Raw genomic sequence first — 27,022 nt, 5'->3', positions numbered from 1 at the left:
ACACACACACACACACACACACACACACACACACACACACACACACACACACACACACACACACACACTTTCACGGGAATGAATGCACATTTGCAGAGCTGAGCTCAAATGTCACTTTTTGTTATAAAACTTTAAGTTCGCTTGATAAGGTGCCTTCCAGGAAGTTCTGGGATTTGCATATTAATGATACCTGCAACCCATTTGAAAAGATGAAAGACTTCACAATCCAGGTTTGTTCAATGTATCATTTCAGTGGCAGGACACTGTCATGTTTTTCTATAAATTCTGTGTCTTATTATTTTATTCTCCACAACCACCTGATGAAGGAACAGTGTTCCAAAACCTAGTGCTTCTAAATAAACCTGTTGGACTATAACGTGGTGTTGTGATTTTTAACTTTGTCCAGGTTAGGGGGGAAATTGCTATGCTAAATTACCCATAGTGCCCACGGATGTGCAGGTTAGGTGTGATAGTCAGGGAGTAGAGCAACAGGTGCAGGGGAATGGGTGTGGGTGGGTTACCCTTCGGAGGGTCGGTGTGGACTCGTCGGGCCGAGTGGCCTGCTTCCACACTGTGGGGATTCTGTGAAGGGACGGAATTCCTGCAAACTGTGCAGGGCAGTGCAGGCCTAGCCAGCTGGCCGGCCGCGCCCCACCCCTTCCTCTCGCCCCTTTTCCCATTCACTACCCCACCCCTGACCCATTGAAGGCATCACAACGTGAAGTGGCCCTGTCAGTTTGCATGAAACTCCCTCCCTCTCGGCAATTCTTCGTCCTGGGACGGTGTGGGGGGAAATCTGTTCACTTGTGGCAACTGGAGTGAATCCAAGGAGGCAGCAGACTCTGCAAACTCAGGTATGTGTCTTAATTACCCGGGCGAGGAGGGACAGAAGGATGGGGTGGAGCTGTTTTCCCCATCGCGCCTGAGTCTGAGACTTTTATAAAATCATGAGGGGTATGGATAGGGTAAATAGACAAGGTCTTTCCCTTGGGATGGGAAAGTCCCGAACTGGAGGGTCATAGGTTCAGGGTGAGGACAGTGGGGAAATGTAAAAGAGACCTCAATGGCAACCTTTTCATGAAGAGGGTGGTGCTTTTAAGGAATGAGCTGCCAGAGGAAGTTGTGGGGGCTGCTAGAATTCCAACAGTTAAAAGGCATCTGGATGGGTGTATGAATACAAAGGGTTCAGTGGATCGGGGCCAAGTGATGGCAAATGCAACCAGATTAATTTAGGATATCTGGTCAGCTCGGGCAGGTTGGGCCAAAGGGTCTGTTTCTGCGCTGTGTGACTCTAATTGTCTTCAGTGGAAGCAGAAGTGTGGTTGTGAAGGCTGGACTTTCGGAGCATGTTTTGCTCTGACTGGGAGCAGAAGAGTTTGACTGAAGCTAATGCCTTGAGGTCTAATTTTGCTCCCACCTTCCCGAGGTCGATAACTATTTTGTGTTTGGTCCTTCCTCAAGAAGCTGCATTGCAGGTTCACCCTGAATGGACACTTTTTATTTGCTTCCCAAAATCAGACCTGCTCACTCTCGGCAGGATCCCAGTGTTGTGAAAGATGTTAACTTTCAGGTGGAGGTATCCAAAATTCAGAGAGATGTCAGTCTTGATGTTTTTGCTTTTTCTGTCCCTGTAAGATCCTGAATCAGCACCTTCAGGAGAATTAGTTAGAGCGGAGTGAGAACAGAGGGGGAGAGAGAACAGAGGGGGAGAGAGAGTGGGATGGTACTTTCAATTTTGTGGAACAACAAAAGAATATTCCACAGAAAGTAGAATTGCTTGTTCTGAATTTCTACCCTGCACTGATAGTGATGGCTTTTGTAATCTCTTTTTGCAGAGTATTTGAAAATCTGAAGACTGAAGTTTCAAAATCAACAGATGAAGGGCCTATGCCCGAAACCTTGACCCTCCTGCTCCTCAGATGCTGCCTGACCTGGTGTGATTTTCCAATGCCACACATTTTTTGACTGACTCTCCAGCGTCTGCAGTCCTCACTTTGACGTCAATGTCTGACAGTCACTCAGTCCATTCGGACCGCAACAATTTTCAACTATGATTCTGTGAGAAGGAGCAAAGTGTTTTGGTTCGTGTTTGGGTACGTTTTCAGCGTCAGTGGGACTGGATGAGAGACCCTACTGTTGCAGTGCACTGAGTATGGAGCATGTAACCGCTATACGGCCTGGAAAGAGGAATTGATGGCAGGGAGGGGCTGTATGCATGTTTTTGTGTAAACTGAAGCGTTGGCCATGGAGAAACCCGAGGAATCCCACCTTTTGGAGAAACGATGGAAGTGTGATGACTGCGGGAAAAGCTTCTGTTTCCCATCTTCCCTGGACTCTCATCAACGCAGCCACACCGGGGAGAGGCCGTTCCCCTGCCCCAAGTGCGGGAAGGCCTTCAGCAATTCATCCAACCTGCGGAGGCATCAGCAGGTCCACACGGGGGAGAGGCCGTTCCCCTACCCCAAGTGCAGGAAGGCCTTCAGCAATTCCTCCGCCCTGCTGACCCACCGGCGGGTCCACACAGGTGAAAGGCCCTTCGGCTGTCCCGAGTGTGGGAAGGCCTTCAGCAATTCCTCTGCCCTGCTGACCCACCAACGGGTTCACACGGGGGAGAGGCCCTTCAGCTGCCCTGAATGCGGGAAGTGCTTTACCCAGGTCTCCACCCTGCTGACCCACCGGCGGGTCCACACGGGGGAGAGGCCGTTCACCTGTTGTCAGTGCAAGAAGGCTTACACCTGCTCCTCCGCCCTGCGGACGCACCAGCGAGTTCACCTGTAGGGGAATTGAAACAGTGATGGCCAAGTTGCATCCTTTACCCGGTCTGGCCTACACGTGACTCCAGGTCCACAGCAGTGTGGTTGACTCTACACTGCCCCGCCCCTCCTTGTTTGGCAAATGAGAGGGGAGAAACTTACTTGGAGACAGAGTATGGATTGAAATTGTTGAGTGAGGCAACACTTCCTCTGGGTTACAGCTGTACCAAGGATCCAGTTACAAAGGGACGACTGGGTGCTAACCAATAGTAAAGAATGTGAGGTGGGGGACTGGGGGAAGTGTATGTACTTTGACTTTGAGCTGTTTAAAAAGCAACTACTTTTTCTCTGCCTTTTTGCAGGGGGACCTGAAGCTGTAACAAAGTTGGGTTGCAATAAAGGTTACCTGAACTTACCGCCGGGCTCAGACTCTCATTGAAAGCTTTGAGCTCCAAGAGGTTTTGTTTTAAAGCTGATCAGTTCTTTCAGCCTCCTGCACTAAGCTTCCAATGTTGTCTTATCAGATGGAGCAGTGAATGAGGAGCCAGTATCATTAGAAATTGTAAGTTTTTCAGGAGTGCAGAGTGCATCATTTCATCAGCATTGTAACGTTTACTGGCAGCATCGGGAGGTGTGGGCTGTGTTTAGTGGAAACGATGTGGAGGAGCCAGTGGTGGACTGGCCTGGATGAAGTTAAAAATCGCACAACACCAGGTTATAGTCCAACAGGTTTATTTGGAAGCACTAGCTTTCGGAGCGCTGCTCCTTCACCGGGTAGCTGTGGAGCCAGATCAAAACACACAGAATTGATAGCAAAAGCTCACAGTGTCATGCAACTGATAGGATATACTGAACAAACCTAGATTGCTGTTCAGTCTTCCATCTTTGAGAATGGATTGCAGGTTTTGGTTCATTAATCTGTAAATCCCAGAACATCTTTTCAGTTACGTTCTTGAGATGACTTAAGGTTTTATTTTTAAAAAGGCTGACAGCTTAGACAATGAATTAAAGGTGTGAGGTTCGAGCTTGTCATACCCCAATCTTGGATCAGACTGGTTCCATTTCCAAAGTAGGAATTTATAAAATATTACACGGATTGACTGCCTGCAGTTTCTGCACTTTTTGAGCAAAGTAGAATGTATCTGCAAATAATTCTGCCAATTCAAATTCACTTCGTGGAGTTATTTGTGTGTGTGTATGTGAGTTTGTGTGCATGCTTGGTAAAGAGTATAAGCCTGTGAGAGTGTTGGGGGGTGTATGTGTGTGTATATGTATGAGAGAGGTATGAATAAAAGCAAGGGGTTGCATTTTGCTGAAACAAGGAAGGGCGGACCTATACAGGTAATGGTAGGGCCTTGAGCCTTGTTGGAGAACAGAGACATGGGAGGATTCAGGTGCATAGCTGCATCACTGGGAGACAGGGTGGTCAAGAAGGCGTTTAGCACACTTGCCTTCATTGTTCACCCCATTGGGTATAGGAGTTGGGACACCATGTTGAGGTTGTACAGGATGTTGGTGAGGCCACTTTTAGAGTACTGAGTACAGTTCTGGTGGCCCTGTAATAGGAAGAATACTATTAGAGAGGGTTCGGTAACGATTTACCAGGACATTGCCAGGACTGGAGGGGTTGAGTTATAAGGAGAGACTGGGACACTTTTCACTGAAGTGCAGGAGGTTGAGTGGTGATGTCATTGAGATTTATAAAACCATGAGGAGTGGAGGTAAGGTGAATAGCAAAGGGCTCTGCCTTAGTGTAGAGGTGCTCAAAACTAGGAGGCATATTTTTTAAAGTGAGGGGAGAGAGATTTAAAAGGAGTCTGAGGGACAACGTTTTGGTACAGGGTGGTTTGCATATGGAATGAACTTGCTGAGGAAGTGGTAGATGCGGGGATAGTTACAATATCTAAGCGACATTCAGATGGGTACATGAATAGAAAGGTTTAGAGGGATACGGGCCAAATATAAGTAAGTGGGACTAGTTATTTTGGGAATCCTGGTCGGCATGGACGAGTTGGACAGAAGGGTCTGTTTCTGTGCTGTCTACCTCTCTGAACCAGAAGTGATCTTATTGAAACCAGTAGAATTCTGAAAGGGGCTTGACAGGATAGATGCAGATAAAATGCTCCTTTGTGGGGAGGGTCATAGAATCCCAACAATGTGGAAGCAGGCCATTCGGCCCATCTATTCCACACTTGCCCTCTGAAGAGCATCCCACCCATACCTAACCCCTTTCTCCATATTTCCCATGGCTAATCTATCCTAACTTGCACATCCCAGGGCACTATGGGTCATTTAGCACTGCCAATCCTCCATAACCTACACCCTAAAATACAGAGGAGGAAGTATAGGATGTCTTGAAACATAAAGGTGGATAAATCCCCAGGACCTGATCTGCTGTAGCCTAGAACTCCATGGGATGCTAGAGAAGTGATTGCTGGGCCTGTTGCGGAGATATTATCGTCAATAGTCACAGGTGAGGTGCCGGAAGACTGGAGCTTGGCTAACATGGTTTTACTGTTTAAGAAGGGTGGTAGACCAGTAAGCCTGATGTCATTGGTGGGCAAGTTGTTGGAGGGAGTCCTGAGGGACAGGATGTACATGTATTTGGAAAGGCAAGGACTGATTAGGGATAGTCAACATGACTGTGTGCGTGGGAAATCATGTCTCACAAATTTGATTGAGTTTTTCTGAAGAAGTAACAAAGAGGATAGATGAGGGCAGAGCAGTAGATGTGATCTATATGGACTTCAGTAAGGCATTCAACAAGGTTCCCCATGGGAGACTGATTAGCAAGATTAGATCTCACAGAATACAGGTAGAACTAGTCATTTGGTTACAGAACGGGCTCAAAGGTAGAAGACAGAGGGTGGCAGTGGAGGGTTATTTTTCCGACTGAGGCCTGTGACCAGTGGAGTGCCGCAAGGATCGGTGCTGGGCCCTCTACGTTTTGTCATTTACATAAATGATTTGGATGCGAGCATAAGAGGTACAGTTAGTAAATTTGCAGATGCCACCAAAATTGGAGGTGTAGTGGACAGCGAAGAGGGTTACCTCAGATTACAACAGGGTCTGGACCCGATGGGCTGAGAAGTGATAGATGAAGTTTAATTCAGATAAATGCGAAGTGCTGCATTTTGGAAACCTTAACAGGACTTATTTACTTAATAGTAAGGTGCTAGGGAGTCTTGCTGAACAAAGAGACCTTGGAGTGCAGGTTCATAGCTCCTTGAAAGTGGAGTCCCAGGTAGATAGGATAGTGAAGAAGGCATTTGGTATGCTTTTCTTTATTGGTCAGAGTATTGAGTACAGAAATTGGGAGGTCATGTTGCGGCTGTACAGGACATTGGTTAGGCCTCTGTTGGAATATTGCGTGCAATTCTGGTCTCCTTCCTATCAGAAAGATATTGTGAAACTTGAAAGGGTTCAGAAAAGATTTACAAGGATGTTGCCAGGATTGGAGGATCTGAGCTACAGGGAGAGACTGAACAGGCTGGGGCTGTTTTCCCTGGAGCGTCGGAGGCTGAGGGGTGACCTTATAGTGGTTTACAAAATCATGAGGGGCATGGATAGTATAAATAGACCAAGTCTTTTCCCTGGGGTCGAGGAGTCCAGAACTCGAGGGCATAGGTTTAGGGTGAGAGAGGCAAGATATAAAAGAGACCCACGGGGCAACATTTTCATGCAGAGGGTGGTATGTGTATGAAAAGAGCTGCCAGAGAATGTGGTGGAGGCTGGTACAATTGCAACATTTAAGAGGCATTTGGATGGGTATATGAATAGGAAGGGTTTGGAAGGATATGGGCCGGGTGCTGGCAGGTGGGACTAGATTGGATTGGGATATCTGGTCGGCATGGACAGGTTGGACCAAAGGGTCTGTTTCCGAGCTGTACATCTCTATGAATCTAAAAGCAAGTTGTAGACCAGTAAAAAGGCTGACCAGGCAAGGAGGTGGTTAACAACCTCAGGGCATCCCTCTTAAACCATGCATCCTATTTGTTTACAAATTAAACATGCTTCAGCTCTTTTCCTCGCTGCTTTCTGGAAATCTGGGTGACACCAGGTTTGTAATACAGTATTAACCATTCCCTCCTTGCCCACGTGTGTACAATAATGCACATAATCAATTGAAAAAGGCAGCAGCAAAGAAGGAACACAAAGTAGTCCATCAGGGGTCACCCACATTTTGGTTTGAATATCGAGGGAGTACCCTATTTGAGGCCATAGTTTGTGCTGCTCAGCAGGGGGCCTCCCCTGTGATTTCAGTCCCATACCCAGGCCTGGCATTCCTACCCCCATATTGTCTCTATCCGGGTTTTGCTGGGCACCCAATGGGACCAGAAGTTTGGGGTGTCAGGCTGCCTGCTTGGCAGCAGCATCCATCTGCTCATTCCTTTGGAGACTGTATCCATTGCCTCAGCATGAGCTGAACATCTTGAGAGCTGTCAGATTGATTGGACAAAACAGCATTACTATTCGTCTGCCCCATGGGGGTTACAAATCCTCTATGTTCCCACAAGTCCCTGTAATCATGGGTCACACCAAAAGCACAGTGAGAGTTGAAGATCTCAACCCCCAGGAGGGGTCTCTCAGTTCTGAGATTGGTCAAATGAACACTAGGATTATGGTTTGCTTCAGCAAGGTTTCACACTTTAATTTGTAACGGCCGGGAAAAGATTTGTCCAGCAACACAGATACTAAAAGATTCTGTGTTCCTTGGAGAAACTGCGTGATTAACTTGGAATAAAATATCAATTTTCATATGTTTCTTAAGAGACAGTACAGCCTTAATTACAGAGTAAATCCAATAAAATGTAATAAAATTACATAATGGACAACAGATTAACCCAATGATATTTTCTGGGAAACAATGTTGTGTCACATGCATTATCTCCTCATACCTGTGCTTCAAGGTTAGCTAGGTAATGTCCTATCTAGCTTAATTAGATCCATACTATGAAGAAGGCATTGTTTGCTTAACCTGTGATTCAGTTAGCTCAGGAATGCAGAAATGCAGCTTTTAGCTATTTTAAACACAGCGTTAATTTGCAGCCTGAAGACACATTGTTCTATTACTTTATATTGAGATGCTATTTTGTGACAACAGCCTAAATCCTGGTATTAGATCCTCATCTGGTGTAGACCTGCTCCATCACTCAAAAGAAAACTAGATTTACAATTTAAGGCCATACATGCTATTCTGCTAAATTAATCCAGTTGATTTGTTTTTGTTTAAAAATGTGAAAACCTTGTGAACAGTTCTTCCAGTTAATCACTGAATATTCAAATTTCTCTTCAAAATTAAAGATCATAACAAAACTGGGTGTCATTGTGGGATTTTGAACCTGGAAGATGTGCTTGTGAAGGTTGAATGAACAATATTTCCAAGTGAATGTTATCGTGTTCAGTACTAAGACTTTCTGGAGATGAAAAATTTGCCCTTGTGTATTTTGCAGCACTTAACCAAGGCCAGTTCCATAGAATATGCAGTCAGGTTGATGCGAGAGTTAAGAGCTGGGGAAAAAACATCAGACATAATGGAGGCAGGAGCACAGCAATTAGAGTTAGAAAGTTAGCCAAAAGTATAAAAACAGGAAGGAAAGTTTCGTCAGCTTTTCTTTAAAAAAGTTAACAAAGTAAGTGTTGGTTTTGTAAAAAATGAGTCTGGGGATTCAATAACAGAGGATAAAGAGATGCTCGATGAATTGAAAAGAGCTTGAATCTGTCTTCAGCAGCGAGGATACAAGTAACAGGTTAGAACTAGCTGGAAATCAGGAAATGAAAGGGAAGGAGGAACTGAAGACAATTACAATTACCAGGGAGGTAGTACTGAGTAAACTGTTGGAACTACAAGCTCACAAGTCCCAGGGGTCCAAAGGATTTCATTCTAGACCCTTAAAGAAAAATTAGCTAGTGATATTGTTAATGCATTGGTTTTAATTTTCCAAACCTTATTAGTTTCAGGGGAGGTTTCTGTAGATTGGAAAACTCCCTTCTTCAAAAAGGTAGACCGAGAACAGGAAACTGCAGATCATTTACCTTAACATATGTCATAGGGAAAATGTTCAAAGCTATGATTAAAGATGTGATGACAGGGCACTTGTACGGTTTCAAGGTAATCAGGCAGCGTGAATGTGTTTTTGTCAATGGGAAATAATGTTGTAATAATGTTTTGAAGAATGCCTCTCCCAACTGCGACTGAGTTGATAAATCTCATGTACCGACAGGGAATGGAATCCGTTAGCACAGTCCCCGCGTTTCCACGACTTCTCTTCGTTCTGGTGTCCTTTTGGCTCCCGGATTCTGATGAACAATTGAAACTGTGATCACACTCAGGAAATGTGTGCAGTTACTCCCTGCTGCGAATACTATAATGTTACTTCAGTCTGTGTAACTGGTTACAGCTCCATCCCATAGACAGCTCACTGGGGCACACTCTCTCTCGACAAGGGCAAAAGACATACAAAAGTGGAGTAACCAGACAAAATGCAGAAGCAATAAAATCTCGAACCACAGGGGAAAAAAATCTGTCAATAACAGCAGCAGCCTCAAAGAGCATACTGCGCATGTTTGCCGGTGTCAGCAATGCAGTGCGCATGCTCGCTGGTGTCAGCAAAAAAATAGTGCGCATGCGAATCGCTATTGGCAAAAGAGGCGCGAGACCTTCTTTTGATTGACCAATAGGAAGCACAGGAGGACCGGAAGGACATTTGTCCTCCTGCCAATGAGAGGCACCCCATTGTCTGAATGCAGAAGTTGGACCATGAGGTTCTGAAGCTACTGCTGCTCGTGTCTGAATGAACATTGAGCTTCATCCCAGACTGCACATTCCTTCCTCTGTCCATTATCTATGAGTACCGCACTCTCTTCTCTTGCCACTTTTTCCATGTATTTTTTTCATTCTGGGATTCAGTTGTTGACTTGCAGCAACTAAAAGGAAAGAGTGAGTCGGGATGCGGACAGACTCTGGAAACGTTGCGCCAGGTCTGTGTCTCAATTGGCAAAATACACAGGTAGGTGGCTGGAAGAACACAGCAAGCCAGGCAGTATCAGGAGGTGGAGAAGTCAACGTTTCAGGTGTAATCCTTCTTCAGTATTGGGGATGGGTTTAGGGGGCGATGCAGATAAAGGGCTGGTTGGTGAAGTGGGGATAGATGTAGGAGAAAGTGAGGTCTGCAGATGCTGGAGATCAGAGCTGAAAATGTGTTGCTGGAAAAGCGCAGCAGGTCAGGCAGCATCCAGGGAACAGGAGAATCGACGCTTCGGGCATACGCCCTTCTTCAGGAGCATCCAGGATTCCTGAAGAAGGGCTTATGCCCGAAGCGTCGATTCTCCTGTTCCCTGGATGCTGCCTGACCTGCTGCGCTTTTCCAGCAACACATTTTCAGCTGGGGATAGATGTAGACAGGTAGAGGGTTCGACCTAGGCAAAAGGGAGGACTGCAGATGCTGGAAACCAGAGTTTAGATCAGAGTGGTGCTGGAAAAGCACAGCAGGTCAGGTAGCATCCGAGAAGCTGGAAAATCGACGTTTCGGGCAAAAGCCCTTCATCAGGAATTTCCCTAGAGCAGGGGAGTCCAAAGCTAGAGGACATATGTTTGAGGTGAGAGGGGAATGATTTAAAAGAGACGTGAAGGATAACTTTTTCACATAGACAGTTTTGCATGCATGGAACGAGCTGCCAGAGGAATTGGTGGAGGCTGGTACAATTATATTTAAAATGCATCTGGCTGGGTACATGGAACCGTGAGGGTCACATGCTGGCAAATGGGACTAGATTAATTTTGGATATCTGGTCATCATGGACAAGTTGGGCCAAAGGGTCTGTTTCCATGCTGTATGGCTCTTAATTGTCTTTGGTGAAAGCAGAAGTGTGGTTGTGAAGACTAGACTTTCAGAGCAGCTTTCGAAGATGTTTTGCCCTTACTGGGAGCAGAAGAATACAATGAAATCTTGCATTTGTGAGATAGCAACTGAGTAAAGGGAGTACATCTGCGATTTTGGTGAAAAATGGGAATTCATTGCACTATGGGGATGAAGCCCTACCCTATCCAGTTATTTCAGCTGGTGGATGAGACTCGGCAGTTCACGCAGGCAGTCAATCCAGTAATATTTTGTAAGTTCCACTTTGGAAATACAACCAGTCTGATTCAAGATTGGGATACAGACAGACTCTGACCTCACACCTTTAATGCATTGTCTAAGCTGAGATGACACCTTTTGTTATAAAACCTTAAGTTATCTCAAGAAAGTGTCTTACAGGAAGTTCTGGGATTTACATATTAATGATACCTGCAACCCATTCTGAAATATGAAACGCTTAACAATCCAGGTTTGTTCAATATATCATTTCAGTGGCAGGACACCATAATGTTTTTCTATAAATTCTGTGCCTTATGATGTTATTCTCCACAACCATCTGATGAAGGAGCAGCACTCCAAATGCTAGTCCTTCCAAATAAACCTGTTGGACGATAACCTGGGTGTGTGTGATTAATTTTTTTTAAACTTTGTACAGGGTTAGGGTGGATTGACCATGCTAAAGTGCTCAGTGTCCAGGGAGGTGCAGGTTTGTGTGACTTGGCTGTGCTAAATTACACATAGTGTCCAGGAATGGATTGGTCATGCTAAATTACCTGTAGTGCCCAGGAATGTGCAGGTTAGGGTTAATTGGCCAGGCTAACTTATCCAGAGTGAAGAGGGGCCTTTTGGTTCGCGATTGATCTAAAGAATCAATGGAAAGTGGTCTGTACAAAGCAAGGTTATCCGTTTAATAAGGCATCTTGACACAATTCTGTCCAGCAACACAGCGGTTAAAGCTTCAAAAATTACACATTATTTATTTAAGATTTTTTAAGAGACAGTACAACCTTAATTACAAGAAAATACCAATCAAATGTAGTAAGGTGACATGATTTACAGCAGGTTAATCCAATGATATTTCCTGGGAAAGGGGTCTTAATTACGTAAATCATCGTGCCATGGTAGCAGCTGAAGGTTAGTTCAAATGGTCAATTAACATGTCAGTGTTCATTTTAAACAAACTCCATTGTCCTCTTATCTTTGGATTTTAGCTTAATTCTGCAAAACAGCAGGACAAGTTCACAGAGTTCAATCATTATTCTCAGCCATTTTGTTGTATTATTTGAAATTGAAAAGCCATTTTGTGGTTAGTAAAAATCTATATATACTTGTTGCATCTGACAATAACCTAAATTCAAATTTTAGATCCTCACCTGAAGCATCAGAGTCTGAGAGGTGACCTTCTAGACGTTTGTAAGAGGCATGGATATGGTGAATACCCAAGGTCTTTACCCCAGGGTAAGGGAGTCCAAAGCTCGAGGGCGTATGTTTGAGGTGAGAGGGGAATGATTTCAAAGGGACCTGAGGGGCAACTTCACGCAGAGAGTGGTGCATGTATGGAGCGAGCTGCCAGAGGGAGTAGTGGCGGCTGGTACAATTACAACATTTGAAAAGCATCTGGATGGGGATGTGAATACGAAGAGTTCAGAGGGATATGGGCGACATGCAGACAAGTGAGACGAGATGAGTTTTGGATATCTGAACAGATGAATTGGACCAAAGGGTCTGTTTCTGTGTTGTATGACACTAATCGTCTTTGGCGAAAGCAGAAGTGTGGTTGTGAAGACTGGACTTTCAGAGCAGCTTTCAAAGATGTTTTGTCCTTCCTGGGAGCAGAAGAAGATTAGATTATTTACAGTGTGGAAACAGGCCCTTCGGCCCAACAAGTCCACACCGACCCGCCAAAGCGCAACCCACCCATACCCCTACATTTACCCCTTTTAACGTAACACTACGGGCAATTTAGCATGGCCAATTCACCTGACCCGCACATCTTTGTGACTGTGGGAGGAAACCGGAGCACCCGGAGGAAACCCACGCAGACCCGGGGAGAATGTGCAAACTGCACACAGTCAGTCGCCTGAGTCAGGAATTGAACCCGGGTCTCTGGTGCTGTGAGGCAGCAGTGCTAACCACTGTGCCACCGTGGCGCCCAACAATGAAGTTACAATGAAATCTTGCATTTGTGAGACAGCGACTAAGTGAGTGAGTACATCCCAGATTTTGGTGGAAAGTGGAATTTCATTGCACTGTGGGGATGAAGCCATACCCTATGCAGTCATTTCTGCTGGTGGGTGAGACCAGACCTCAAGACTAGGGGGATTAGATTTAGGACAGAGATGAGGAGGAGAAAGTGAGGACTACTGCTTTTCCTGTGGTGCAGTGAATCTATGGAATTCTCTTCATTAAGTATATTCAAAATGGGTTTTTGCATGGTTGGGGAATTAAGGGTAGTTGGGGCAATGCTGCGAGGAGGAGCTGAGACGATGGATAGATCGGCCATGATCACAATGAAGAACGGGGCAGGCTAGATGGGCAAAATGGCTGACTCCTTTTATTACTGTGAAACTATTTCCCACAGCTAACCCACCTAATCTGCACATCACTGGGCACTACGGGTAATTTAGCATAGCGAATCTACTCTAACCTGCACCTACCTGGACACCATGGGTAATTTAGCACAGCCAATCCAACCAAATCCGCACAACACTGAACACTGGGTAATTTAACATGGTCAATCCACCCGAACCTGGACAAAGTTAAACATCACACAACACCAGGTTATAGCCCAATGGGTTTATTTGGAAGTACTCGCTTTTGGAGCACTGCTCCTTCATCAGGTGGTTGTGGAGTACAAGATCATAAGGCACAGAATTTATGGAAGAAGATTATAGTGTCCTGTCACTGAAATGATATATTGAACAAATCTGGATTGTTACCTCTTTCATCTTTTGCAGTGGGTTGCAACTATCATTCATATGTAAATCTCGATAACATAAGGTTTTATAACGAAAGGTAACAACATCTGGGCGGCATGATGGCTCAGTGGTTCTTAATTCTGCCTCACAGCACTTGGGACCCAGGTTCAATTCCAGCCACTGGCCACAGTCTGTGTTGAGTTTGCATATTCTCCCCATGTCTGCATGAGATTTCTCCAGGTGCTCCGGTTTCCTCCCACAATCCAAAAGTATGCAGGTTAGGTGAATTGGCCATGCTTAAATTGCCCAGTGTGTTACATGCATTGGTCAGGGGCAAATATGGGGAATGGGGCCTGGTGGGTTACTCTTTGGAGGGTTGGGGAACCAAAACTTCAGCAGAGCTGAGAACAGACCAACATCTTACTCTGTGGGAACAGGGAGATCAACAGAGGACAGAGAAACCAGGACCTGAAATCCGACCTGACAGCGGATTACTGTGATCAGTGTTTTGATTTGCAATGCCAACCCTCTACCTTCACCTAGCTTCCCGTTTGACTACCCCTTCGATATTCAAGATCCAATCCTTGTCATCCTGAAGCCATGTCTCTATAAGGAGTCTCAGATCATAATGATTCTCTTCAATGTGTGCAGTCAATTCATTCACTTTTGTAACAGTGCAGCACACATGCAGACACACTGTTTTCGGTTTACATTTTAATGATCTTTGCAATCCAGTTTTAATTGCTGGGACATTTACTCTCCTTGTCTCCATCATTCTGTGATGTTCATTCCCCACATCACTACATTGCTCACTGGCCTTGATTGGGATTGGCCGTGCGAAATTACCCATAGTGCCCAGGGATGTGCAGGTTAGGTGTATTTGTCAGGGGAATGGGTCTGGGTGGGTTCCCCTTCAGAGGGTCGGTGTGGACTCGTTGGGCCGAGTGGCCTGCTCCCACACTGTGGGGATTCTCTGAAGCGAAGGGATGTTAGCAAATGGTGCAGGGCAGCGCAGGCGCAGTGCGTGCGCCCGGCTTGGCCCCGCCCATCCGCTCCTTTCGTGACGTCACAACGCAGAAGTGACACTGAATGAATGAAAACCCTTCCGTCTGGGCAAATCCTGGGGCGGGAAAATCTGTTCACTTGTAGCAACGGGAGTGAATCCAGGGAGGGAGCAGACCCTGTCAACTCAGGTATGGGAGTTAATTACCAGGTGAGGAGGACAGAGATTGGGAGGAGGAGATATCTTTTCTGTTTTCCTTTTCAAATGCACCCGATTTCCACAAGTAAATGCAACAGGTATAAGTGCAGCACATGCAGCTTCAAACCGGCTGTGCATCCTCTGTTCTTCCTCTGCCTTGGCTCCAGCACTTTTTTGGCTTTCTTTCCCTCCCCCCTCAGCTGCCCGGTGTTCATACCTCAATGTTTTCCCGGTTGTCTTTTGTGGGCTTTGAAAACTTTCCCAATCGTCTGGATACAGGATTTGGGAGATTATGTTGTAGCTGTCCAGAACATTGGTTCGGCCACATTTGGAATATTGTGTGCAGTACTGGTCTCTCTGCTGTAGGAAGGATGTCATAGAGTCATGGATGTTGTGAAACTTGAAAGGGTTCAGAAAAGATTGGCAAGGATGTTGTCAGGGTTTGAGCTGAACAGGATGGGGCTGTTTTCCCTTGAGTACCAGAGGCTGAGGGGTGACCCTATAGATTTCTATAAAATCATGAGGGGCATGGATAGGATAAATAGACAAGGTGTTTCCCTGGAATGGGGGAGTCCAGAACTAGAGGGTAATAGGTTTAGGGTTGGGGGGAGATTTAAAAGGGCCCTAAGGGGCTACTCTTATATTCAGAGGGTGGTGCATGTAAGGAATGAGCTGCCAGAGGAAGTGGTGGCTGGTACAATTACAGCATTTAAAAGGCATCTCGCTGGGTATATGAATAGAAAGGGTTTAGAGGGATATGGGCCAAGGGTTTAGAGGGATATGCTGTCAAATGTGACTAATGATTTAGGATATCTGATCGGCATGGATGCGTTGGACCGAAGGGACTATTTCTGTGCTGGACATCTGGTAGACAATGGTCCTCAGAATTCTGTTCCCATTAGGCTCACCCTTAACCCTATTGCACATGATCTTGGCGACAGTATCACATTCTGAAATGAGAAAAGATCTATAAATGTGCAAGGGAATAGTTCCGTTTTGGGTGTGTACATGGAGTTGGAGAGAGTTACTGAAGTGTGTCAGTGTTAATGCCTTGATGTCTCATTTTGCTCCCACCTTCCCGGGGTCGGAAACGATTTTGTGTCTGGTCCTTCCTCAAGAAGCTGCATTGCAGGTTCACCCTGAATGGACACTTTTTTTGCTTCCCAAAATCAGACCTGCTCACTCTCAGCAGGATCCCAATGTTGTGAAAGATATTAACTTTCAGGTGGAGGTATCCAAAATTCAGAGAGATGTCAGTCTTGATGTTTTTGCTTTTTCTGCCCCTGTAAGGTCCTGAATCAGCACCTTCAGGGGAATTAGTTAGAGCGGAGTGAGAACAGAGGGGGAGAGAGAGTGGGATGGTGCTTTCAATTTTGTGAAACAACAAAAGAATATTCCACAGAAAGTAGAATTGTTTGTTCTGAATTTCTACCCTGCACTGATAATCCCTTTTGTAATCCCTTTTTGCAAAGTATTTGAAAATCTGAAGACTGAAGTTTCAAAATCAAAGAATGAAGGGCTTACGCCCGAAACATTGACTCTCCTGATCCCCGGACGCTGCCTGACCTGCTGTGCTTTTTGACTCACTGTCCAGCGTCTGCAGTCCTCACTTTGATGTCAATGTCTGACAGTCACTCAATCCAATGGGACCACAACAATTTTTGACTGTGATTTCTGTGAGAGGAATCAATGCTTTTTGGTTCCTGTTTGAGGACGTTTTCAGCATCAGTGGGACTGGACGAGAGACCCAATTGTGGCAGCACACTGTGTGTGGAGCCTGAAACAGTTATACGGCCTGGAAAAGGGATTTCACAGCAGGGAGGGGCTCCCCATGTGTTTGTGAGCAGCTGAAGCTGTGGCCATGGAGAAACCTGAGGAATCTCACCCCGTGGAGAAACCGTGGAAGTGTGGCGACTGTGGGAAAGGCTTCCGTGTCCCGTCTGCCCTGGAGACTCATCGGCGCAGTCACACCGGGGAGAGGCCATTCCCGTGCACCGACTGCGGGAAGGCCTTCAGACATTCCACCCACCTGCTGGCCCACCAGCGGGTCCACACGGTGGAGAGGCCCTTCAGCTGCCCAGATTGTGGGAAGGCCTTCAGACATTCCTCCACCCTGCTGAGACACCAGCGTGTCCACACCAGAGAGAGGCCCTTCAGCTGCCCAGATTGTGGGAAGACCTTCAGACATTCCTCCACCTTGCTGACACACCAGCGTGTCCACACCGGGGAGAGGCCCTTCAGCTGCCCTGAGTGCGGGAAGGCCTTTACCCAGGTCTCCTCCCTGATGAGGCACCAGCGGGTCCACACGGGGGAGAAGCCCATTAGCTGCCCCGAGTGCGGGAAGGCCTTTACCGACATCTCCTCCCTGATGAGACACCAGCAGACCCACACTGGGGAGAGGCCGTTCACCTGCTCTCAGTGCGGGAAGGGCTTCACCCGCTCCTCCAACCTGCGGAGCCACCAGCGGGTCCACACGGGGGAGAGGCCCTTCAGCTGCCCCAAGTGTGGGAAGGCCTTTACCCAGGTCTCCTCCCTGATGAGGCACCAGCGGGTCCACACTGGGGAAAGGCCCTTTAGCTGCCCAGAGTGCGGGAAGGCCTTTACCCACGTCTCCTCCCTGATGAGGCACCAGCGGGTCCACACCGGGGAAAGGCCCTTCAGCTGCCCTGAGTGTGGGAAGGCCTTCAGTGTTTCCTCCACCCTGCGGAGCCACCAGCGCGTCCACACGGGGGAGAGGCCCTTCAGCTGCCCCGAGTGTGGGAAGGCCTTTACCAACGTCTCCGCACTGCAGAAGCACCAGCGTATCCACACGGGGGAGAGGCCCTTCAGCTGCCCCGAGTGTGGGAAGGCCTTTACCAACGTCTCCGCCCTGCAGAAGCACCAGCGGATCCACACGGGGGAGAAGCCCTTTAGCTGCCCCGAGTGCGGGAAGGCCTTTACCGACGTCTCCTCCCTGATGAGGCACCAGCGGGTCCACACTGGGGAAAGGCCGTTCACCTGCTCTCAGTGCGGGAAGGGCTTCACCCGCTCCTCCAACCTGCGGAGCCACCAGCGGGTCCACACAGGGGAGATGCCCTTCAGCTGCCCCGAGTGTGGGAAGGCCTTCAGTGATTCCTCCTCCCTGCTGAAGCACCACTGGGTCCACACGGGGAAGAAGCCGTTCACCTGCTCTCAGTGCGGGGAGGGCTTCACCTGCTCCTCCAACCTGCTGAGCCACCAGCGGATCCACACGGGGGAGAGGCCCTTCAGCTGCTCTCAGTGCGGGAAGGCCTTCAGCGATTCCTCCAACCTGATGATCCACATGCGTGTCCACACCGGGGAGAGGCCGTTCACCTGCTCTCAGTGCGGGAAGGGCTTCACCCGCTCCTCCAACCTGTGGAGCCACCAGCGGGTCCACACGGGGGAGAGGCCCTTCAGCTGCCCCGAGTGTGGGAAGGCCTTCAGCACATCCTCCAACCTGCTGAGACACCAGAGGATCCACACCGGGGAGAGGCCGTTCACCTGCTCTCAGTGCGGGAAGGGCTTCTCCCGCTCCTCCCACCTGCTGACCCACCAGCGAGTTCACATGCCATTGCAGGGGGATTGAAGGAGTGACGGCCGAGTGCCAATATCGATTGGACCATCAACCCACTTCCAGGGATTCCCGGGTTCGAATCCCACCATGACAGATGGCAGAATTGGTATTCGGTCAGAAATGTGGAGTGCGGAATCTAACGATGAGACCGTTTCAGGGAGGGGGTGGTGCGGGGGAGAAAGCCCCCATCTGTATCACTCTCTCCCTTGTTAGGGAAGGGAACCGCCGTTGTGGGAAAGGATTCACTCAGTCGTTCCAGCTGCATCCTTTACCCGGCCTGGCCTACACGTGATTCCAGACCCACAGCAGTCTGGAAGACTCTACACTGCCCCTTCCTGGCAAATGAGCGGGGAGAAACTTACTTGGAGACAGGGTATGGGTTGAAATTGCTGAGTGAGGCAATACTTGCTCCAGGGTACAGCTGTACCAAGGATCCAATTACAAAGGGACAACTTGGTGCTGGCCAAGAGTAAAGACAGTGAGGGGGGTGGGACAAGGGGAGGTGTGGTGTGTGCACTTTCACCTTGAGTTGTTCAAAAAGCAACTGCTTTTTCTCTGCCTTTTTGCTGGGGGGATCTGAAGCTGTAACAAAGTTGGGTTGCAATAAAGGTTACCCTGAACTTACCACCGGGCTCAGACTCTCATTGAAAGCTTTGAGCTTCAAGAGGTTTTTGTTTTAAAGCTGCTCATTTCTTTCAGCCTCCTGCACTAAGTTTAGAACATAGAACAATCCAGCGCAGAACAGGCCCTTCGGCCCTTGATGTTGCGCCGACCTGTGAACTATTCTCAGTTCGTTCCCCAACACTATCCCAAAATCAACCATGCGCTTATCTAAGGATTGTTTAAATCTCCCGAATGTGACTGAGTTGACTACCTTAGCAGGTAGGGCATTCCACGCCCTTATCATTCTCTGCATAAAGAACTTGCCTCTAACATCTGTCTTAAATCTATCACCCCTCACTTTGAAGTTATGCCCCCTGACATCAGCATCCTAGGAAAGAGTCTTTCACTGTATCCCCTATCTAATCCTCTGATCATCTTGTATGTCTCTATCAAATCCCATCTTAGCCTTCTTCTTTGCAATGAGAACAGATCCAAGTCTCTCAGCCTTTCCTCATAAGACCCTCCCTCCAGACCAGGCAACAACCTGGTAAATCTCCTTTGCTCCTTTTCCAATGCTTCCCACATCCTTCCTGAAATATGGGGACCAGAACTATACACAATATTCCAAGTGTGGCTGCACCAGCGTTTTGTATAGTTGCACCGTGATATTGCAGTTCCAGAAATCAATCCCTCTACGAATGAAACCTAACACACCGTGTGCCTTCTTAACAGCACTATCCACCTGCGTGGCAACTTTCAGGGATCTATGCACCTGGACTCCAAGATCACTGCCTTCCTGATATTCTTCCCAAAGTGAATCACCTCACATTTAGCTGCATTGAACTCCATTTGCCACCTCTCAGCCCAATTCTGCAGTTTATCCAAGTCCCCCTGCAACCTATAACATTCTTCCAAACTGTCCAGTACTCCACCGACTTTAGTGTCAGCTGCAAATTTACTAATCCATCCACCTATGCCTGTGTCTAAGTCATTGATAAAAATGACAAACTGCGGTAGTCCCAAAACAGATCCTTGTGGCACACCACTAGTAACCGGACTCCAGGCTGAATATTTTCCATAAACCACCACTCGCTGCCTTCTTTCAGAAAGCCAAACTGCTAAATCACCCTCAATCCCATGCCTCTGCATTTTCTCCAACAGCCTACCATGTGGAACCTTTACTGAGGTCCATGTACACCATGTCAACTGCCCTACCCTCATCTCCATGCTTGGTCACCTTCTCAAAAAACCCAATGAGGTTTGTGAGACACAATCTGCCCTTGATGAAACCATGTTGACTATCTGAAGTCAAATTGTTGCTTGTTAGATGATTGTAAATCCTATCTCTAATATTCCTTTCCAAAAGCTTTCCTTCAACAGAAGTAAGGCTCACTGGTCTATAATTACCTGGGTCATCTCTGCTGCCCTTCTTGAACAAGGGCACAACATTTGCAATCCTCCAGTTCTCAAGTACTAAGCCTGTAGACAATGACGACTCAAATATCAAAGCCAAAGGCTCTGCTATCTCCTCCCTCGCTTCCCAGAGAATCCTCGGATAAATCCCATCCGGTCCAGGGCACTTGCCTATTTTCACTCCTTCTAGAAATGATAACATCTGTGTGCAACTAACCTCGATCCTTTCAAGTCTAATATCTCGTACCTCATTCTTCTCCTCTACAATATTCTCCTTTTCCTGAGTGAAGACCGATGAGAGATATTCATTAACACCTCTCCAATCTCCACAGGGCCCACATTCAACTTCCCCCTTCTATCTTTGACTGGCCCTATTCCTACCCTAATCATCCTTTTATTCCTCACATTCCGATAGAAAACTTTAGGTTCTCCTTTATTCTATTTGTTAAAGACTGTTCATGTCCTCTCTTTGCTCTTAACTGTCTCTTTAAATCCTTCCTAGCTGATCTGTAACTCTCCATCGCTTCTGAACCATCTTGCCTCATCAACACATAAGCCTCCTCCTTCTTTGGAACAAGAGATGCAATTTCTGTTGTAAACCACGGTTCCCTTACCTTATCACTTCCTCCCTGCCTGACAGGAACATATCTATCAAGGACACACAATATCTGTTCCTTAAACCAGCTCCACACTTCAATTGTTCCCATCCCCTGCATTTTGCTACCCTATTCTATGCATTCTAAGTCTTGCCTAATTGCATTATAATTGCCCTTGCCCCATCGATAACTCTTGACCTGTGGCATGTTCCTATCCCTTTACATCGCTCAATGAAACCTAACTGAATTATGGTCATTCTCTCCAAAGTGCTCACCTTCCACTAAATCAAACACCTGGCCTGGTTCATTACCAAGCACCAGATCCAGTGTGACCTCCCCTCTTGTCGGCCCTTCAACATACTGTGTCAGAAAGCCTCCTGCACTCACGGGACTAAAACTGATCCATCCGACGTACTAGAGTGAAAGCATTTCCAGTCAATGTTGGGGAAGTTAAAGTTCCCCATAATGACCACCCTGTTCCTTTCACTCCTACCCTAAAAAATTTTGCTAATCCCCTCTTCCAACTCCCTGGAACTCTGCGGAGGCCTATAAAAAAAATTCCAAGCAGTGTGACCTCAGCCCACATTACCTCAGTAGATGAGTCCTCTTCAAAAGTTCTGTCAGCCACCGTTATACTATCCTTGACTAACAAGGCCACGCCTCTCCCTCTTTTACCACCTTGGCTGTTCTTAATGAAAGATCAAAACCCTGGAACCTGCAACATCCATTCCTCACCCTGCCCTCTCCATGTCTCCGAAATGGCCACAACATCCAAGTCCCAGGTACCTATCCGTGTTGCAAGCTCCCCTACCGTATTGCAGATACTCTGGCATTGAAGTAGAAACACTTCAAACCACTTTGTTGTCTGCCAGCACATTCCTGTGACCCTGAAATCATGTCCCTGTCCTTCCTACTCTCATCCTCCTGTGCACTACAGCTACACCCTCAGTTCCCACCCCCCCGCTGAGCTAGTTTAAACCCACTCGAATAGCACCAGCAAATTTCCCACCCAGGATATTAGTACCCCTCTGGTTAAAGTGAAGACTGTCCTGTTTGTACAAGTCCCACCTTCCCAGAATGAGTCCCAATTATCCTGAAAAAACCTGAAATCCTCCCTCCTGCACCATCCTTGTAGCCACGTGTTCAGCTGATATCTCTCCCTATTCCTTGCCTTGCTATCACGTGGCACGGGTAACAAACCAGAGATAACCACTCTGTTTGTTCAAGCCCTCAGCTTCCACGCTAGCTCCCTGAAATCCTGCCTTACATCCCTATTCCTCTTTATTTTGTGGTTAGCACTGCTGCCTCACAGCACCAGAGCCCCTGGTTCAATCCACCCCCACCCCCCCCGCCGCGTCTGCGTGGGTTTCCTCCCACAGTCCAAAGACATGCGAGTTAGGGTGAATTGGCCAAGCTAAATTGCCCAGTAGTGTTTGGTGACAGGGAATGGGGCTGGGTGTTTTGCTCTTCGGCGGGTCGGTGTGGACTTGTTGGGCCGATGGGCCTGTTTCCACACTGTAGGGAATCTGATCTAAAGTTCTGGAATTTATATATTGATGAACTGAAACCTGCAACCCCTTCTAAAAGATGAAGGACTCAGCAGCGGTCCAGGTTTGTTCCAAATATTGCATCGGTTGCATGACACTGTGATGTTTTGCTATTAACTCTGTGTCTTATGATCCAGCAGCACAGCGACACGCAGAACGAGCAGCGCTGCAGAAGCCAGTGCTTCCAAATACACCTGGGTGGGCGGGGATAACACAGAGGGGTGTGGTTTACGATCTGCATTTGGAGGGGGCGGGGCTTACGCGTCACCTTGGAGGTGGAGGGGCGGGACCAGGGAGCGTGGCCATCCCGAGGCCGGAAGTATGCCCGCGGCCTGTTTCCTCCGCTGGAGCTTCGGCTGCAGCAAGTAAGGTAAAGCTTTATGAATATTTCCTTTTACAGAGTTTGTATTTAATAACCAGTAATGGCTACTCAATATCATCAGAAAGTCCCAAAATGCAATTCATTTCAATCCAGTGCAGATAAGCACTAAGAGTTAATTTTCTACGGGAATCAACAGCCTCAGCACTAAAATGGTCTCACAAGGGAACGGCTGTGAATGTTATCACTTGGTGTCCTGTTCACACAGATTCACCGATGCTGAGGCAAACGTTCTTAATTGCCTTACAGCATCCTGTTATCACTTGGTGAGCCCAGGTGTCCCTATGTTTAAGTTCTGCCCTCTTTCTGAGCCTTCCTGCCAGTTTATTTTCTAGTGCAGTAAATGTATTTAATAATTCAGCATTACATTTTAGTCTGAATGTTTAAAGACAAGTTTTAAGGCTATAGACTTTATCACCCAGATGCCCACATCCTCATTCCTCCCTTTGATTGCACCACGATCACTGAAAGTGAAGGATACTCCAAACGAATGCCCTTCAAGGTGGTCCAGCCATCAACATCCTGTAGAGTGGCACCACCATCTTCGCAGCTCATCTGGTCATATTTATCATCGCCATCGACACGTGTGGGTGAGCCATCAGATCGCAAAAGGAGCATCTTCTGGGGCAAATCTATATCACTAAGGGACCTCATAAGCCTAGCAATTAAATACCTAACAATACCAATACCAACAAACAGACATAGCTAAATTGATAAGCCAATTGTACCATCAACCCGATCTGCAGTTTCCCCAACTGGTCCCTTCAGTCATTCTGTCAAGGAATACCTGGATCTCTTCTTGTATCTTAGTAATATTGCCAGTCAGATCGGGAATGCCCATAGTGCATTTATCTCGGACAATGGTGCAGACCTCACCCTCCTGGGCCTGTATATAGTCTAAGGCATACCGCTTTCAACATGGAGTCGCTTGAACGATGGCGTGAGCTGCCAGAGGAAGTGATGGGTGCTGATACGATGACAAGTTAAAAGGCTCCTGGACGGGCATCTGAAAATGAAGGGTTCAGATGGGTCAGGGCCAAGTGATGGCAAATGCAACTGGAGTCATAGAGATGTACAGCACAGAAACAGACCCTTCGCTCCAACGCATCCTTGCTGACAAGATAGCCAACACAATTTAGTCCCAGCTGCCAGCACCCAGCCCATATAGGGGCCAAGTGATGGCAAACGTGACTAGATTAATTTAGGATATCTGGGCAGGTTGGGCCAAAGGGTCTGTTTCTGCACTCTGTGACTCTAATTGTCTTCAGTGGAATCAGGAGTGTGGTTGTGAAGGCTGGTTTTTCAGAACATGTTTTGCCCTGACTGGGAGCAGAAGCGTTTGACTGAAGTGTGTTGGAGTTAATGCCTTGACGTCTCATTTTACTCCCACCTTCCCGGGGTCGATAATCATTTTGTGTCTGGTCCTTTCTCAAGAAACTGCATTGCAGGTTCACCCTGAATGGACACTTTTTTTTTTGCTTCCCAAAATCAGACCTGCTCACTCTCGGCAGGATCCCAATGTTGTGAAAGATATTAACTTTCAGGTGGAGGTATCCAAAATTCAGAGAGATGTCAGTCTTGACGTTTTTGCTTTTCTGCCCCTGTAAGATCCTGAATCAGCACCTTCAGGAGAATTAGATAGAGCAGAGTGAGAACAGAGGGGGAAGAGGGTGTGTGAGTGCTTTCAATTTTGTGGAACAGCTAAAGAAAAGAATATTCCACAGAAAGTAGAATTGCTTGTTCTGAATTTCTACCCTGCACTGATAGTGATGACTTTTGTAATCTGTTTTTAACAGTGTATTTGAAGATCTGAAGACTGAAGCTTCAAAATCAACAAATTTGAAGGGCTTATTCCTGAAACATTGACTCTCCTGCTCCTCTGATGCTGCCTGACCTGTTGTGCTTTTCCAGCGGCACACTTTTCGACACTGACTCTCCAGCGTCTGCAGTCCTCACTTTGACGTCAATGTCTGACAGTCACTCAATCCATCGGGACCGCAACGATTTTCAACTATGATTCTGTGAGAAGGAGCAAAGTTTTGGTTCCTGTTTGAGTACGTTTCCAGCATCCGTGGGACTGGATCATAGACCATACTGTTGCAGTGCACTGAGCGTAGACCCTGAAACAGTTATACGGCCTGGGAAGAGGAATTCACTGTGGGGAGGGGCTCCACACGCATTTGTGTGTAACTGAAGCTTCGGCCATGGAGAAACCCGAGGAATCCAGCCCCGTGGAGAAACGATGGAAGTGTGGCGACTGCAGGAAAAGCTTCTGTGTCCCATCTGTCCTGGAGACTCATCGGCGCAGCCACACCAGGGAGAGCCCGTTCCCCTGTCCCGTCTGCGGGAAGGGCTTCAGCACTTCCTCCACCCTGCTAACCCACCAGCGGATCCACACTGGGGAGACGCCCTGCAGCAGCCCAGTGTGCAGGAAGGCCTTCAGCGATTCCTCCACCCTGCTGAGGCACCAGCGGGTCCACATGGGGGAGAGGCCCTTCAGTTGCCCCGGGTGCGGGAAGAGATTTACCCAGGCCTCCAGCCTGCTGACCCTCCAGCGGATCCACAAAGGAGAGAGGCACTTCAGCGGCCCCCTGTGCGGGAAGGGCTTCGCTAGCTCTACCAACCTCCGGAGGCACCAGGGAGTTCATGTACCATTGCAGGGGGATTGAAGGCGTGATGGCTGAGTGCCAGTATCGACTGGACTATCAACCCAGTTCCAGGGGCTCCCGGGTTTGAATCCCACTGCAGCAGATGGTGCGATACAGGGTATGGGTTGAAATTGCTGAGTGAGGCAACACTTCCTCCAGTTTAAGGCTGTACCAAGGACCCAATTACAAAGGGACAACTTGGTGGTGACCAATAGTAAAGAAGTGAGGTGGGTTGGGGGGTGGTGGGGTAGCGTGTGCGCTTTGACCTTGAACGGTTTAAAAAGCAGCTACTTTTTCTCTGCCTTTTTGCTGAGGGGGTTTGAAGCTGTAACAAAGTTGGATCTCAATAAAAGTTACCTGAATTTACCCCCGGCTCAGACTCTCATTGAAAGCTTTGAGCTCCAAGGTTTTTGTTTTAAAGCTGCTCATTTCTTTCAGCTTTCTGCACTAAGCTTCCAATGTCGCGTATCAGATGGATCAGTAAATGAGCAGCCAGTTTCGTTCGAAAGTGAATTTTTCAGGAGTGCAGAGTGTGTCATTTCATCGGCATTGTAAAGTTTACTGGCAGCATTGGGAGGTGTGGATTGTGCTCACTAGAAATTATGTGGAGGAGCCATGGTGGTGGACTCGCCTGAACGAAGTTAAAAATCACACAACACCAGGTTATAGTCCAACAGGTTTATTTGGAAGTGTGAGCTTTTGGAACACTGCTGTGGAGCAGGATCATAAGACACAGATTTTATAGCAAAAGATCAGTGTCATGCAACTGATAGGATATATTAAACAAACCAAGATTGTTGTGAAGTCTTTCACCTTTTAGAATGCGTTGCAAGTTTCAGTTCATTAATATGTAAATCCCATAACATCTTTTGATTCACATTCTCAAGATGACTTCAGTTTTTTTTAAAAAAAAGTCACAACTCAGCCCAGATAAAGGTGTGAGGTTCGAGTCTGCCAATGTCCCAATTTTGAATCAGACTGGTTCTATTTCCAAAGCAAGAATTCATAAAATATTACATGGATTGACTGCCTGCAGACTGTGCACTTTTTGAGCAAAATTGAATGTATCTGCAAACATAATTCTGCCAATACAAATTTGCCCAAAAAGTGATGTGAGTTTATGCATGAGTGCACATAAGAGTGTGATGGAGTATATGCCTGAGAGTGTGTTGGGGGTGTATGTGTGCGTGTCTGAGAGAGCACATGTGTATGAGTGAGGTATGAATAAAAGCAAGGGCTTGCGTTTTGCTAAAGCAAGGACGGTCAGGACTTGTACAGTTAATGGTAGGGCCCTGTGTCATGCTGTAAGAGAGACACATGGTGGGGTTCAGGTACACAGTTCTTTCAAAGTTGCTTCGCTGCGAGACAGGGTGGTTAAGAAGGCGTTTAGCACACTTGCCTTCATTGTTCACCCCATTGAGTATAGGAGTTGGGACATCATGTTGAGGTTGTACAGGATGTTGGTGAGGCCACTTTCAGAGTACTGAGTATGGTTCTCGTGTCCCTGTAATAGGAAGAATACTATTAGAGA

General features: G+C 47.2%; 2 protein-coding genes across 6 annotated transcripts in view; one reads left to right on the top strand and one right to left on the bottom strand.

Moving 5' to 3' along the window:
- LOC148145037 (uncharacterized) overlaps positions 1 to 18,317 on the top strand; it is a 61,091-nt gene extending 42,774 nt beyond the window's left edge. The window contains exon 2 of the mRNA XM_087975458.1: positions 16,204 to 18,317. Within this exon, the coding sequence (XP_087831584.1) occupies positions 16,593 to 18,317 (1,725 nt within the window). The 5' untranslated portion in view covers positions 16,204 to 16,592. The remainder of the gene's footprint in view (positions 1 to 16,203) is intronic.
- Positions 1 to 27,022, bottom strand: part of LOC148145036 (uncharacterized) — a 131,954-nt gene that overhangs the window by 92,762 nt on the left and 12,170 nt on the right. The window contains exons 3-4 of one of the 5 annotated variants that reach the window (XR_015751710.1): positions 14,949 to 15,091; positions 11,603 to 12,438 (exon numbers count right to left, since the gene is read on the bottom strand). The exons of 3 other annotated variants lie outside the window; for them this stretch is intronic. The gene's annotated coding sequence lies outside the window, so the exon portion shown is untranslated. Of the gene's footprint in view, positions 1 to 11,602; positions 12,439 to 14,948; positions 15,092 to 26,154; positions 26,996 to 27,022 lie in introns of those variants that run through there. One more of the 5 variants, XR_015751711.1, reaches the window with a different exon arrangement.

This window comes from Chiloscyllium plagiosum, unplaced genomic scaffold (assembly GCF_037043375.1).
Source record: "Chiloscyllium plagiosum isolate Xiang-an unplaced genomic scaffold, Cpla_swu_hap1 HiC_scaffold_27, whole genome shotgun sequence".
Classification (NCBI taxonomy): Eukaryota; Metazoa; Chordata; class Chondrichthyes; order Orectolobiformes; family Hemiscylliidae; genus Chiloscyllium; species Chiloscyllium plagiosum.
Note: the sequence above shows the minus strand (reverse complement) of the source record. Positions and strands in the feature narration are given on the sequence as shown.